Consider the following 16,801-nt stretch of genomic DNA (forward strand, 5'->3'; position numbering starts at 1 on the left):
TAGAAATATAGAATTAAAACAACATGGAGTCGTCAGAAGCCGAGACAGTTTCGCACAATGGACAAAATTCGGAGGGTCTTGACGATAAAATACAGTCTATAAACCCAAAAGAAGATAATGCAGAAGGTAGAGAAATTAGTGCAGACTCTTTTGATCAAAGGTAATGTACTATGTAGTTTTCTACAGCGAGAAAATATATATATACGTTAGGCCCCGTTTCGTTGGAGAGCTAGGCTAGCCATCAGCAGGTTGTACAACACGGCCCGCGCATGGCATAACAAAATGTGTTGGCGGCGGTATACTAAACTATTATTATAAGACAGATTATCATGCCGAGAGGACCTAGCCCTTGTGTGTGTTTTTTGTGGCGAATTCTTTTAGGTGAACTAAACAAGTCTACATTTTGTTTTTGATTCTGGTTGCTTTTTTTGATTTTTTTTTTGTGTTTTATTTTTTTCTGCTGTGCCTTTCTGTACGTGTGTCCTGCATGCCTGCTTTTAATTTTAAATACTGTAGTATATTTTAATTTTAGTTGAAGTTATTTTTTGTAAACTCATGATTTAATTTTGCAGGTTCAGTGCACCATTTCAGAGAGGGCCACCTCCAAGGTTTTCAGGCCCACCACCTAACATGAGATCACCTCCACCAAACTATGGACCACACTCAAGGGGAGGTGGTATGCCAAGAATGCCTCCACCCTTTGGAAGACCGCCCTTCGACAGGCCTCCTATGCCATTCAACATGCCTCCTCCTTTAGGGGTAAGCTTTATTAATATCCTTTTATTATAAAAGACAAAACAAAAAATACATAAAAAAACACATTTTATTTATTGTAACATTATACACAGGTAAGTGATTAATTTTAATTTATTTTTCAGCGTCCGCCATTTGTAACTCCAGGTGGAATGCCACCTCCATTAATGCCACCTGGAATGGGCCAAGGACCGCTTCCTATACCTGCCACCACTACGCCATCTCAAGCTCAAACAACAGCACCAACAGCAACTACAACAGTCCCTCCTAATCCCACAGTACTGGATCCTAACCAAGATTTCTGGGTTGAGACTAAAACACCAGAAGGAAAGGTATCGTCTTTTAGCATTATTTGTGTACATATATTTTTTTATACAGTGCAAATTCAAAATTAAGCAATTAAAATGGACCTGAAATGGACTTTCGATTTTCAAGAAATTCACACATGTTATTTAAATGTATCAAATTAACACAAACCCATACAAATAAAAACAAAATGTATAGTATTTTGAGTAAAAACGAAATTTTAAGATACCATGGTAAATTAGCGAAAATTACTCGCGCCATTTGCAATATTCTATTTCAACGGCCGTCGGAAGCCTCTATATTCACGACGTCACATATACACACGATGATATCGACATAACAGCGTGTATGCCGCCCGATAGTCAGCACTCAGTGAATCGACGGCCTGGAAAGATACGCGAACCGTTGACACTAATACTAATTTATTCAATATCTAATGTTGTTGAAATATAGGTCCCTAAAATGTACTTCGTTTGTTCTAAAAACCGAATTTAGAAGGCCTACCTCCCAAACCTTTACTAGGCCTAGGCCCCCAATCCAGCGCGCGGAGTCGATCCACCCACATCATGCGGCGAGGCTCCGTTTCATGTGCATCCAAGGACCAAAGCAATATCAACAACTTGCTGCGCTCATTGTCAAGCCAAAGTAAAATATGAATAAAATTCGTTTTCGAACTGCCTGATTCGTGACAAATAAACTATCATCTCATATTACTAATTTAATTCTGCTAAACTAAAAACTAAAGAAACTATACACATTTTAGCAGTATAAATTACGAACGATATACAAAATACACGAACGGAAAATATGGATACGCATCATTGCGCACGGAGCTGTATCCCGGACAACGTTGCCAGGCCAACTTCGGTATTGCCAGAAAAAACCCGTTGATTTTAAGATTTTAAATCGTCATTTACTCGATGAATAACCGTTTATGCGGTAATAATTTTATCTAAAAAAATTCTAAATACGTTTCTGCAAATGCACAAGCATTTTTTAGAAAATACTCCATAGATTTCAAGAGTTATAGCCAAAAAACTGGGATAGGAATAGGTTCGCAAAGTGACGTCACCCGCGAATTATTTTGATTTTCAAATGGGGCTTTCCCCAAAAGGGCCAATTTATATTTTGTAACAATATACATTCTAGCAACACCTAATAGCCCCCAAAACATCATTCTAAAATGAAAAAAATCGAAAATCCATTTCAGGTCCATTTTAAGAAAGTAAAAATCAAATTTAAAAGGCAAAAAATAAAAGAAAAAAAAAAAATGGGAGATTTTATAGAAATAAGAAAAAAAAATAAATAAAATAACAATGAAAAAAATTTTTAAAAATAAGTATTTGAAAGAAAACAAATCAATGAGGAATAAATATAAATTTATGATTAGATAAAAATTTTAATTCTTGTTTTTTTCTTATGACACCAGATATACTATTACCATGCCAAGACACGAGAATCAAAATGGTCAAAACCTGATAATGTTAAAGTTGTTCAGCAAAGTGAGTTGCAGGCTGCCGCAGCTGCAGTTGCTGTGGCAGCAGCTCAATCTGGAAATGTGGTTGCAAAACAATCCAATCAAGAGGCAGCAAATACAGAAAATGTGGAAACTCAGGGTAAAATAATATAAATGTATACATTAGCAGTGTAAACGTATGTTATACATATTGTACATATTTTTGTATTTCTATCATGTTATTATTACAATTATAAATTTATTTTAGAAACAATAAAGAGTAAACAGGCAAAGATGTAATTACTGTATGTATATTATATGAAGAAATGTTAAATTAAATCATAATTTTGACATTTCTAAAATACTCTAATTTTACTATGGCACTAAAACACACCGTTTGCCCATTGTATTCACACACTAAACCCTTTTATTATAATGTTTGTTAAATTCTGTGTTATATTATTTCAGACAAGCCCAATTCAAACCAGTCAGCTGTGTCAGACAATCAACAGGAGCCAGTCACAAGTGTACCTAGCCAGCAACCCCAGCAAGAAAGCCATAAGGCTGGCAACCAACAAGCCTCAAATATGCCGCCAATTAGGCCTCTACTTCCCCTACCTGGCCAAGGACATATGATGCCTCACGGACCAATGGGTCTTCTTCCACCTCCCATGGGTATGCCTTTACCCCCTCATTTGTCTGGAATGCCACATATGCCAATGCCAGGTAAGAATTAATTAGTAGATTTAGTCATAAGACAGCAGTTTATATGGTGTTTTCAACCAAGTACTCATTTACAGCTGAGTAGACTGAGAATTGAACCCAGGTCAGTCAAGTGTCCTAACCACTCGACTACCCTATATTTATGTATGGTTATAGTAAATGATTAAATTTTAGTTGTTATTAGAAAATTCTTAACCTCTTTCAGGTATGATGCCAATGCGGATGCCAGGACACATGTTTCCACCCGGTCTTCCAATGGTACCTCCTAACATGATATCAATGGGGCCACCAGGAACAGGTGGCTTACCAAACATGAGTGACTGGTCTGAACATCATGCTAGAGATGGCAGAGTTTATTATTACAACAAACGAACTATGGAATCAACTTGGGAAAAACCCAAAGAATTGATAGAACAAGAAAATAAGTCAGGTACTTAGATTTGAAACGTACTAAAACATGATCTTTTATATAAGGCTAACATTAGATTTATGAAAACGATTTTGAAAGAAGTCAAGAATGTAAAATATAAATTTATTTAATATTTCAACAGACAACAAAGAGGAAAAGGATGTAATGGCTAAAGAAAACAATATGGATAAACAAAATGAAGAGAGAATGGAAGTTGATAAGAATGATGAGGCAGAAAAGAAAGATAAAGAAGATAAAAAAGAAGAGGAAAAAGAGGTATAAATATGTCAATCTCATTTTTAAATCTTTTTCTGTCCATAAATATCATAATCTGACTTAATAACTTAAAATTATGGTTTGTTTCATTTGTATTGGGCTTTCAATTTATTTTGTGTAATAAAATGTTGCAACTGCCAAACATAATCATTTCAATGCATTTTGATACTTGCATGTAATGAAATATAATATTTATAATTATAGGCTGAGGATAAAGAGGAGGAGATGACAGAAGAAGAAAAGGCAGCTGAGAAAGCTAAACCAATCGCCACTAAACCTGTCCCTGGTACTCCATGGTAAGCAAAACTTGACTTGTATCCAAACTTTAAACCTGTCCCTGGTACTCCATGGTAAGCTAACCCTATCACCACTAAACCTGTCCCTGGTACTCCATGGTAAGCTAACCCTATCACCACTAAACCTGTCCCAGATTCTCCATGGTAACAAACTGTGCTTTCGTTTATCTGCATCAACTAATTTTCACTCGGAGAAGGGTACTATCAAAGAAGTCTAAATACTAAATAACATAACAAAACTAAATAAACTTTTTTTTAAACCCCAAATTGTAACGATATTAACCTTACTTGAAATCTTTGTGTTTTTTTTTAGGTGTATTGTTTGGACAGGCGATGGGAAGGTATTCTTTTTCAACCCAAGTACAAGACTATCTCTTTGGGATCGACCAGATGAATTGGTTGGTCGTGCTGATGTCGATAGAATGGTCTTGGCTCCTCCCCCAGACCAAGAAAAGGAAACGGAAAATAGTAAGTTATCAAGTTTTATTTTTTTTAAATGGTCTTTTAGAATGCATAATTGGAAATAATAAAGTTGTTTAATCAGAATATTGCTTACTATGTTTTTTTGCACATCAACTTAAATATATTTTGACATTTTTAACTTAGCTGCTCAGAAAAAGAAAATGGAAGATGATACAAATGTCGAGGAACAGCCAAAAGCAAAGAAAAAGAAGAAAGAAAAACCAGAAAAAGAATCAAATGTTGAGAAGGAGGCATCAATTGAAGCTGAAGTGAAAGCTGCTAGAGAACGTGCTATTGTGCCGCTAGACATACGCATGAAACAGTTCAAAGACATGCTCTTGGAGCGTTCGGTATGTTTATTGATACCTCTTGTTAATTCACTGTGGACTTAACTAATCAATATTCCGTTTATCTAGCCAGAAATGCTTTACTAGCTTAGAGTTTGCTCAAGGTGCTTGTGGGAAAATCAAAGGAAACAAATCCATAAACCTAATACAAACAACTACCAAAACTTGACAAAAAACCCATTTGACTTTTTATACTGGGCTATTGAGTTGAATAGAGAAAAATTATTAACTATTTCTCATAGGGAATTTGGCTTACAATAATCTTTTTGTTATTAAAATTATAACCGTAAGCTTGTTCATTGAAATACTGCGATAACATAAAAAAACACATACTCAATTGTCATGTGTTTTTACAGGTGTCTGCATTTTCACTCAATTGTATTGTGTTCTTACAGGTGTCTGTATTTTCACTCAATTGTCTTGTGTTCTTTAAACAGGTGTCTGCATTTTCACTCAATTGTCTTGTGTTCTTTAAACAGGTGTCTGCATTTTCTACCTGGGAAAAGGAGCTTCATAAGATAGTTTTCGACCCACGTTACCTTCTTCTAAGCCCAAAAGAAAGAAAACAAGTTTTTGAAAAGTATGTCAAGTCTAGAGCAGATGAAGAAAGGAAGGAGAAAGCACAGAAAGTGAAGCAACACAAAGATGAGTACAGGGCATTGATGGAGGAAGCTAAACTTGTCCCAAAGTATGTTTGTTTTCTAAGTCTGCTTTAGTTCAATGATATATTGTCCCCCTGAAAAAAAAAATATCTATCAAAGTGTTTTGCTTGTTGTTGAATCATTTAATTGTCATAAATATATATTTTTTTTAAGGTTTACATGATGATATAAATATGTTGATATCAAATCATATTGAGAGAAACTCGACAGTTCTTTACGAAACTAAACTTACGTAGTGTACCGCAAACTTTATTTCAACTTATTAAATATAAAGATTGGTATTATTAAATTATAATTTTTAAGGTCAACATTCAGCGATTTTGCTCAGAAATTTGGGAAGGACCAAAGATTTAAAAACATTGAGAAGATGCGTGAACGTGAGGGCGTCTTTAACGAGTACATGATTGAAGTCCGCAAACAAGTTAAACAGCAAAGCCAGACAAAGTTGGAGAAGGTAGACCAAATTTATTACCAGGGTGTGAGGAGTGAAAGTGTTTGTAAGAGAGGTTGACTGTTTCTCAAAATAGTACTTGACAAATTCACAACCAACAATGTTGATGCTTAACTCAATTTTGTTAATATTTTTGGCACCATAAGCTATGACTTAACTAAAATGTATATCCAATTAATATCTAACATTTGCTATGAACATGTTACCTATTACTTTTACCTAAACATTTTAAAATTGCAAGAAAAGAAGATTATAAATTACTTCTGATATAGAAGAAAGTCATAAAATAAAATTGAAATAAAAATGTGTTGTTTGATAAACATTTTGGGAAACAAACAGAAATGGCTGTATAACGGCTTAGTCATTAGAATATTTGACTAAGCTTTTTTCAGTATGAGAGATACTGATTCCAATACAACATACCTTCATTTCTGACAACCTGCGTGTGGAGAGAAAGGAATCATTTTACTGAAATTTATTTTTATATACAGTGGAAATTTGGACCACCTTTAAAAACGTCCCAAAAACATAACTGTTCAATAATTATTTGTTGTTAATCAAGATACAGTGCTTAAGTCTGTATCTTCTTGTAGAATTTTGACCAATTTCAATATATTTTCCCCATATATGATCTATATATTAGTTTCCACTGTATAAAGGCATGAAATTGTGTTTACTTTTTTCAATTATTCTATTTAAAATTCACTCAACTCAATCTATGATTTAGCGCTGGACCAGAGAAACATAATATAATATAATTTATAGTGACAATTTTGGAGGACATATTTATTTTTTTGTTATTCATGGACTTTACCACGGATATAATCTGGTGTAAACAAATTTATGTTTAATAAGCTAACCGGCCTTGTTCTTTTTAATACTAAGAATGTAGTCTTTACAGTGCGCCTCAGGAGTTCTAAGCAGACCAGAGCTCAAAACTTGAGAACCCCTTGCAAGGTGCATTAAAAGAAAAGGAAAGGAGCAAAGCATTGTGGGTGATATAAATCTTCTACAGCCTCATTGGCCAGACAACTCTGGTACAAAAATGTTCTATATCTATCATTTTGAGCAGGTGATGTTGTGGTTAAACACAGACAGAGAGTTTAGCTCTTTTCTAGTTTTTTAGAAGGTGTGTATGAGTTACTTAGGCTTGGGTCTGTCAACAGAGTTCCTTTCTGCTTAAGTAAGAAAACAAATTCACATGCCTCTTCAAATTTTAAGACCTACTCAATTAAATATTCAATTTCAATTGAAAAGAAAATCAGTTCTTTTTTCAGCATAAAAATTAGAACGAGGCTTGTGAATATTTTTCATACTTAACACTTTCTATTGGAGCTGAATGACCTCTTTGTATCCAGAAAATAAGTTTGTTTTCTTCATGGATCTCTTAGTAGTGAGTAATACCAGGAATGACGTGCAATAGTAGGTTGGAATTATTCCATACGATTGGGTGGTTTTGGATGAGATGTATGAGTGTTTACTTTACTTATGAGTGTTATTTAGTATGTATATGTAGCAACAGGTTTTTCAAACACCTTCTAATTAAAAAACTTAATATAAAATAGATAGACTATCCCTGGATCTTAACACTTTGACTGCCAAACACGAAATAACATACACCGCGCATCACAGTAGCGCGTACAGCGATGGTTTGGCGCATTGTGTATCGGTCGCGCGCTAGCTATGCCGCCGAAGCATTACAAAGGTTTATGTGGATTGGCATGTTTGTTTGTTATCTGAATAAAAAATAATGGATGAATTTTCAATAAGAAGTCATTAATTTTATTATTGTATGTATACCCTAATTGTTTTGGTGTTTCACTGTAAGTGGCCGAGTTTCACGCAACAAACTTGATTAGAAATGGTATGAATATTATCATCACTTTACTAGCTAGGCTAGGCTAGTAGTACTAGGCTATAGCCTAGGCCTAGTCATAAAACGGTTCCGGACCAACTTTAGGCCTAGTTAACTAGGCCTGGTGTCTTTACTATGTGGATTTTGGCGAAACATTGATGTAAGATTTATGATTTATAAAATGTAATACATTTTTCGATAGTGATAACTTGTTTTTATAGGCCTACCGGTGCCGTGTAAGTAACTTGTTCGTTGTTTGTTGATCTCACCGGGCGATATTTTCATATTGTGATGTCTTGCACAAAATCGCGAATATCTCTACTTTCTTGCGCGAAACTACGAAAAACTCACAAAGTGCGTTACTTTCATTTTACTATTACGATTTACATTTTGCGATTTGAAAATCGTTCTTGGTACCATTGTAAAGCTAAAGTCTTTATGATTATTTTAGTCTAAATTACATGTAAATCAGATCACATACATAGTTTCAATCAGCTTTAATAAAAACATCGAATTGGGCTATAAACGCTGGCGGTGGCAGTTTCTAACTGGAAAAACCTCTGGCAGTCAAAGTGTTAATGGTTTATATAAAACCTATAATAAAAACGTAATGAACTCCTTGGTACCAAACTAAATCAAAGCATAAGGTTAGGTAATAATGTGTGTGAAGTACCTTTAGGTAAGTATCATACTTTATATTTCTTCAAGACAAACACCCCTGCACATAAATGGAACAGCCTTTCAACATTTTATTTTTAGTTTAAGATCACTAGTTAATGTAGCTGTTGAAAATAGAAACATATCTGCACTATTATTTACTCTCTTTTTTTCCCCCATTTTCTTTCCAGCTAAAAGCTGATTTTGTTGCGCTTCTTGAGGAGCAAGATGACATCACAAACAAGTCACGCTGGAGCAAGATTAAAGAGTATTTGAACTCTGACCCCCGTTATAAGGCAGTTGACAGCAGTTCACAACGGGAGGTCTGGTTTAAACAGTATCAAGAAACAATGGATAAGGTAAACTATTTTCGGTAGTCTATTATTTTTCTGTTCAAAATGACAATTTGAATTATTATCACAATAAGTGTAAAATAAATACATTTAAAGGGAAGACAACTAATTAAACACACAAATTAGCACAAAATAACATTGAGAGCTGTCAACCAATTTAAAAATTTGCATATTAAAATAATTTTTTCAATCTAATTTTTAATAATAGTAGCATGAAATTGTTTTAAAACCGTTACTTTCCCAATTTCATTGTAATAAATTAATTGGAAGAAATATTTTTACTTGGTAAAACCTAATAACATCCTATTACTATTGTATTATATTAAACCTACTATTATAATACAACTCTATTATTTATTTTAATTAAGTTGATTATGGAGATTAAAACCTCTAGAGACATTTCCAATCACTGTCACCTGTGGCTGATTAATAATCGATAGTCTCAATGTTGTAAATTTGTTTATAGGTCACTTTAAATTATTGATTAAATAATTACAGAACTGCCACAAGCTTCATGCTTCATCAATTTCTATCAGTTATGAATCTAATCTAACAAATTATAATATTGACCAAAGAGGATGCATACAGTTTAGTAGTATAGCTGTCAAGATTGCAGTACATTAATGAACACATTGTCTTAAAAATGTTTCACTTTTTACAGCAAGCAAACAAAGCGCATGAGAAGCAAAAGCGTGCAGAGGCTAGCATCCGCCAACGTGAAAAGGAAGTACAGATGGCTCGCAGTGAACAACTGAAGGAGCTTGATCGAGAAAGGGACCAGTACAAGAAAGATGAGGCTATACAACATTTTAAAGCTCTACTGGCAGATCTGGTAAGTGTGTAAACCTCTGTCTATACTATCAAACTAGTATTATTATAATATTATAACTTTTTTCCATATAACAGTGTAACCAAGATCAAGAATTTGCATAAATAGATGTTACATTTTTCAGGTGCGTGATGCAGATGCTTCTTGGCGTGAGACCAGAAAGCAGCTAAAGAAAGATCACCGATATGAGTTGGCACGATTACTGGAAAGAGATGAGAAAGAGAAGTTGTTCAACGAGCATGTTAACAGTTTACTACAGAGAAGACGTGACAAGTTCCGTCGTCTACTTGATGAAACATCAGGGGTATGTCACCAATTAGGTCATTCAGGTCAATGGAGTTGCATGAAATGACAGTGGTGAAATAATATATATAATGCGACATTTATATAGCATTATTTTGTGAAGATCAGAGCGTTGTGGACTTAGATGTTATACCTTTTCAACAACATTCTTCTCTCTTAAGAGTACCGTCATTTCATCGGCAGCCAACTACAGCACCATTATGTATGTCCTCAAGAGTGACTCAGTATCAACATTGTAAAAGTGATAGTGCTGATAAAAATGTCAAAATTGATAGCTGTAAAGTGATAGTGGTGGTAAATTGCCAATAGCCGTGGTGATGGTTGTAGAATTTATGAAGATGACAATGGCTACAAGAATTAAAAGCTTTAAAAAGTTTTTTATGTATTTTCTTTTTATATTTTATTTATAGGTTACATTAACTTCATCCTGGAAAGAAGTGAAACGAAAAATCAAAGAAGATAAGCGCTATACAAAGTTTTATGTTAGTGATCGGGTAAGTTAAACATCATTTTGGTATTCACGGCATTCTGAACAATACTGTCTTTTGTATAATACAAAATTTACTCCATTATTGATAGGTAAAAAATAATTTGATGTTTTGTACGCATTTTAGCATTTGGCTGCCATGTATGATTTTAATTGTTGAATGAATCAATGAATAAAAAAGCCTTGAATACATATACTGGATATTAAAATAATGGGAACAGATGGCACAATAAGGGCTATTTGAGCTTCTAGTCAATGCTACTTGTTTGATAGTAATTATGCTAGTTTGCAATTCAAGACCCATCTGTACACTACACATGTACACTGTATGCAAGTCCTTATATGTATTACTAAAAGGTTTTACAAAATTAATATGTTTTGTATTTAGATGAAAGAACATGAGTTCTATGATTATCTAAAGGAGAGATATAACACAGCTAAGGCAGATTTTAAAGTTTTAATGAAGGAAACAAAATCAATCACACACAAGTAAGTTGAGAATAATCAAGTACTTAGTACATTTTAGATGCACCAGAATAGCGGTGCTTACTGTGGCCTCTTTCCCACATGAGTTCTGTATTGTTAAAGAATAAGATCTAGCAACCAAATGCTCCTGAACATTCCAAGGAGAAAATTTACTGAGAGACTCTAGACACCCATCAGAGTCAAGTCACTACTCAAACCTCATTCTCACTGCTATGAGTGACGATCATTGGAATTGATTGAATTTAGATATATATATTAAAGGTGGTATTCTGGTTATCCACTTTTTTTCAGATCTAAAAAGTTACTGGAAGAATCAGACCAACACCTGTATGATATTGAAAAGGTTCTATCAAAGGACAAGCGCTACACATGCTTAGAATGTATCGAGGATGAACGCAAGGATATCTTGATTGATTATATCAACGAATTGTATCGGAAAGGGCCACCCCCTCCCCCAACGGCATCAGAACCTACCCGTAAACCTGTCATGAAGTAACAGATTTTGATGACATCATTAAGGGCCATCCCCTCCCCCAACAGCATCAGAACCTATCCGTAAAGCTGTCGCCTGTAAGTTTCATAGCCAAAATTTTAAACTCAATCTCTTTCAACTTTTTAAAGTCATGGCTCTATTCAGCTTTGTTGCCACTTGGACGCAACGCAAGGACGTAAGCGCACTGCAAATAATTTGACCAATCATGATACAATGGATCATCCAAACTGTTACTTGTGATTGGTCAACTCACTTGCATTGTGCCTGTGTCGTTGCGTCCAAGAGAGAATAATGCTTTTGGACATCATTTTTTACGGATTCAATGTCAATTGCATCAGGTCCGATGTTATACCCCATGATTTTTTTTTAAATAACCTTTCTGGTTGGAGCTAACGGGTTAGTAATTTTTTTAATTTTTTATGTCAATTAGTGAATGGGGGTAATTTATCAGTAATTAAATAATGCTAATATAAGAATGTGTGTATTTTGATGAAAATTATTTTAGAAATGTAAAATTTGTTTCATAATATAGGTGTAATCTTTTGTTAAATTCTATCTGAAAATCAATGTATTGTGGCCTGATGTTTTTCAATTACATTTTCTTACCTGCACATTATTTTTTTGATTTACTGTATTCTAGACACAAACAATATGCTTTTATTGAGCTGCCTTCCTAAATGATACTGAATGTTTTTTTAATTATTATAAATGTAACTATGCTTTGTTTTTAACTCGGTATTAAACAAGATCCCATGAATTCACGTAGTTATTATTATCTCTGGTAAATATTCTTTAAATATAATTTGTACTTTTAATCAAATTCAGTCTTATTTTTTGTATTGCAAAAATAAATTTGTCTTTTATCAAATCATTGACATAGTAACGTAGTGGTTTAATGTTGGCGCTTGTTTGTTTGTTAACATGCTTACATACCAATTCTGGTGTCTGAAGTTCAAATCCTGCCTCTTGCTTAAATACCAGGATTTTAGTGCTATTACTTAAGCTGCATAACAAGACTTTGATCCTGTAACTGTTGGTGATTATTAAAGGTGGGTTATATAATAATAATAATGACTCGTAAAAAGTATTATGTTATATGGATACTTTAATGATAATATACGATAGTTGATTATAAACAATATATTGCACTTCTGAATTATAAATGTATGTCAATCTACACTTTGGCAGTTTCTGTGAAGAACTTGTGACCTGTGGCACTATCTTTTACATGTTCATATTTTGCATCATTTCCAAGTCGTTGCGCAGGACAGCTTAAGGGGCGCTTTCCTTGATACGTCGTATTGTAAGTTGTCTTCATGGATATCATACCGCTAGATGTGTGAGGACGTAGTTCTGGTCGACAACTCTTTGCCGGTGGAGCTGGTTTTCCAAGGAAGTGGGATTGGAAGATGGATTTTCCTATCAGTGGAGTAGTTGGTGCTTTGTATTCCTGAACAACCTGCAAAAAAGTGAAGAAAACATTAAACTGCTACTGGTTTCCTTCCAGTTCCAAGGTCCTGTGTTCAAATCCTGCTTGGGTGTTACTTGTGACGATCCTGTCTGCACCTTACGAGATTTAGTTTATATAAAATATCTTGGTTATCAATAACTTATTGTGAAAGTCATATAATTCTTTGAATATTCTTGGCAATATTATTAAACGTGTAACATAAAGCTCAGTCTACACTATCAAACTGTGATGTGCGCATATATGGACATGATGATGTCATATCACTACCATATTTAAGAATATCACTACCATATTTGGGCACATACAATTTTTTTGTCACATAGTTATGATAGTGTAGACAGAGATTAAGAATAATGTTACGACTGAAGCAGCAGCAGTTACTAGTACTATACCTTGTAAGAGGCCGCAGGTTTCACGTTATCCCATGTCACATAAGCCGACTTGTACTGAGTGCTTTCTTCAAATGGTTCGCCAGCAGCTCCTAGGTTGTTTTCGTACTTGCAAGGTTCTCCACGGCAATCACTCAACTTAATTAGCATTCCTGGGTCTCTGTAGTCATCTTGGTATGACGACACGCTCATAAACTTGCTCTTCACATATGGAGCGCGTTTGTTTTTTTCTGCCCATGGAATATATGCCTTTGGCTGCACCTCCCAAGCTTTATATGCAATTCGCTGTGTTGTTCTGCCGTCAAATTTTGTGTCTGAAATGAAATAATACATTATAAAGAAATTAATAATTTTTAAATTGGACCCGTTTTTCCGATATTATAAACTTTTCCCAAATACGAACCTCGGCCCCCGTAAGGGTCTGGTTTATGACATACCGTTTTCAACATATTCCGCCCTAGGTTTATAGCTCTGTTGCCTCTTATGGTTTGTGTGCTCGGGAAAGTCTCGTCGAAATGTAGTCTGTCCATCGAAAGTGGACGATTTACTGCCCTTCTGCAACTGCTCTTGTGGTTTCACCATCAATACTGGTTCGACAGTTTTCGGAGTGAATTCGGCTTGTTGACTGGTCTTGGCTGTGAAGGGTTCTTTTGAAGCCACTACCTTTTCGGCTGGTCGCATTGATTTAGCCGGAGTTACATTTTCGTGATGTTTGAAATCATCCTACCAAACCAAACAATTAGTTATAATTATAATAACGTTTTATTATCTTATTTCGTTATTCTTTATACTGGGGAGCCTGTTCAATAGTAAACTACTGTTCTCTAACAGTGTCCAGTTAAAAACATCCTTTATTGCTAAGTTAACATAGAATGTATGATGGAAAACATTAAGGTACATTTTAGGTTGAGGTAAATTGCTATTATCAAATAAATCCAAAATATAGGACATAAAATGGACATTATAATTGTCGAATTATATAAAGTTTGTGCTGGACTTTTTTTTTTTTTTTCCAACCAAAATGCATTTGTGTACATTATTGTATATTCTTACCTGTACAGTTGTTTTTGCCGTGAACTTTTCACCAGACCCCGTCGTTTTAAGGTTCTCTTCGGGTTTGTGAGGAACCCTTTTACAATGCTCAAGCTCCTCCTGATCAAATGGTGTATACGTAGCTTGCGTAACTGACGTATGTTCAAACGGCTTCCGGAACGTAACTTTTTTGTCTTTCGGTTTATAAGATTGGGCAGGTAGGGCTTTCTTCTCCGTGAATTCTATATCGTAAGTGGACGCTACGGATAGTTTAGTGGCCGGTGGTTGATATTTGACCGGTGGTTTCTTAACACGTGATTGAGCCTATAAAAAATGATAACGCTTATTTATTTAGTTGTTCAAATAATTTATCGATTCAATTGATCGAATTTATTGATTATACTGTAGGTCTAAATGTGTTAACGAATTTGATGTAAATTAATTGCGTTGCTCCTAATTGGATTACTGTGGTGCATACGTATTGAACGAGATAAATGCAATTTTGAACTATAAAGTTTTTTAAAACACAAAGAATTCTATAATTGTTGGTTATCGTGTTTACCTGATGTGGCACGTACGTCTTCTGGTAAGTGGTCGTAAGCTCTACATCAACAAATGGCACGGTTGTACTTCTATTACTAGTCTTGCGCATACTCTCTCGAGGAGGTTGCCATGGCAAACTTGAGTACGCCTACAAAATGAAGGACAATAAAGCTTTCGATTGTACATTGATATATTTTTTTATTCATTATTATTATTTATTTATTCGTCTTTAGACTGAATAACACTTTCAGTGCTAAAGCATTTCCAAAGTGGTTCAATTGAGAACATTAACAATATTATAAAAGTAATTCAAAGACAACTAATACAGTAATATACATTAGTACACACACACATTTAGAATAAGGTAACTATCTAATACATCATCTATCTATTATTGTATTCATTCATTTATTCCATCAATCAATAATTCACCCATCTTTTCATTCTTTCGTCCATTCATTGATCATTCATATCACCTCATCATCGTAATCATTAATAAATTATAATTTCAGCATGGTCGTCGATTATGTTTCATTGTTAATATCATTATTAAAATTGTTGAACTGCTGTACTATATAAAAATGGTGTCCACAAATTACAGATAAAAAAATACAACTTTTATTCGAAAAAATAAAACGCCAACCTTTTGGTACTCCGACAAACTACACATGCCTTTCACCATTGGTTGTTGGTTGAAAACTTTGTTTGGCCTCTTTTCATGAGGACAACGATGACGCCTGCAAGAACATTTTATAATTAAGATACTATGACATTAGACAGACTTACAACATTAATAATGTGTGTAATATAAAAAAAAACAAATCAAAAGGTTTAAATATGTCTTTATTATGTTTTATTGTATCTGTGGATAGTAGGCCTACTATAACAATTGACCTATACTAGGTCCATGCTATATAACAATCAATAATATTAATAACAATAATATATAACAATGATCTCAGTTTAGAAATATTAAAAGGAAATGAGATAATAAACTCCAACCTTAGAAAGTAAATGACTATTAATTGTGATAGGTTAGACCATGGAGCAAATATATGGCTAGACCTCATTGTCTCTTCATAAACTTTATTTGTTCTTTACTACAAGTTAACTTTAGGGACTTTGGCAGCTGGTTATTTTTCGTTGGTTTAATAATCACACACATAGCCTAACTAACCTTTCATCAATGGATATTTATGATGGCACAGGCTATATTTATGTTATTGAACTGTCGTATGAACACACTTGTTAATTAATAATTAATAACCGCCCGTTATTATTGCTGATATAGGCTACGTAACTCTGCTTGGGTCTTGCTTTCCACCTGAACTTAAGTTAGTGTTTATGTACACTGCTTAATATTACGAAACATATAATGTTGGCACAAAAGTATCAATCCGTTTGTACTAACTAACCAACTAACTGGCAGCTAGCTAGGCCTAGTAAAGGTACTTACCCACAGTTGCAAATTTGGCAAATACAGTTCATCTTCTACGTATAGGGTATATTAACCAATAAATATAAATAATGTTTTTAATACTCCGTATATCCAGCGTTTTTTCAGTGACTGTTCACTGCACGGTTGTTGTAGGCGTTTGTGTGTTACATTCGTTGCTGTGGTTTCTGTAAGTTGCGTTTTGTTTCCATGGTTGAACGTGTACGCGTTTCCGATACACGTTGTGCGCTGAAGAAGCGCGGGACATGCGCCCCTGTACTGTTATTAACATAAAATATTTTAGATCGAATGAAAAAGTCATTGGTT

At 34.3% G+C, this 16,801-nt stretch overlaps 2 protein-coding genes across 2 annotated transcripts; one reads left to right on the forward strand and one right to left on the reverse strand.

The window, feature by feature from the left end:
- The first annotated feature begins 30 nt into the window (after positions 1-30).
- Positions 31-12,391, forward strand: LOC140048145 (transcription elongation regulator 1-like). Its single transcript, XM_072093191.1, has 18 exons — positions 31-160; positions 573-759; positions 879-1,085; positions 2,489-2,675; positions 2,984-3,241; positions 3,444-3,668; positions 3,790-3,923; positions 4,128-4,219; positions 4,533-4,687; positions 4,826-5,031; positions 5,508-5,716; positions 5,994-6,144; positions 8,845-9,012; positions 9,668-9,838; positions 9,960-10,139; positions 10,549-10,632; positions 11,014-11,114; positions 11,403-12,391. The coding sequence occupies exons 2-18, from the start codon at positions 631-633 to the stop codon at positions 11,605-11,607; spliced, it is 2,862 nt and encodes a 953-aa protein (XP_071949292.1). The 5' UTR covers positions 31-160; positions 573-630; the 3' UTR covers positions 11,608-12,391.
- A 138-nt stretch (positions 12,392-12,529) lies between these two features.
- On the reverse strand, positions 12,530-16,630 carry LOC140048146 (uncharacterized). Its single transcript, XM_072093192.1, has 7 exons — positions 16,496-16,630; positions 15,683-15,776; positions 15,059-15,187; positions 14,518-14,820; positions 13,902-14,187; positions 13,468-13,778; positions 12,530-13,063 (listed from the first exon to the last, which is right to left on the reverse strand). The coding sequence occupies exons 1-7, from the start codon at positions 16,525-16,527 to the stop codon at positions 12,779-12,781; spliced, it is 1,440 nt and encodes a 479-aa protein (XP_071949293.1). The 5' UTR covers positions 16,528-16,630; the 3' UTR covers positions 12,530-12,778.
- Between the last annotated feature and the right edge of the window lie 171 nt (positions 16,631-16,801).

Source organism: Antedon mediterranea, chromosome 4 (assembly GCF_964355755.1).
Source record: "Antedon mediterranea chromosome 4, ecAntMedi1.1, whole genome shotgun sequence".
Classification (NCBI taxonomy): Eukaryota; Metazoa; Echinodermata; class Crinoidea; order Comatulida; family Antedonidae; genus Antedon; species Antedon mediterranea.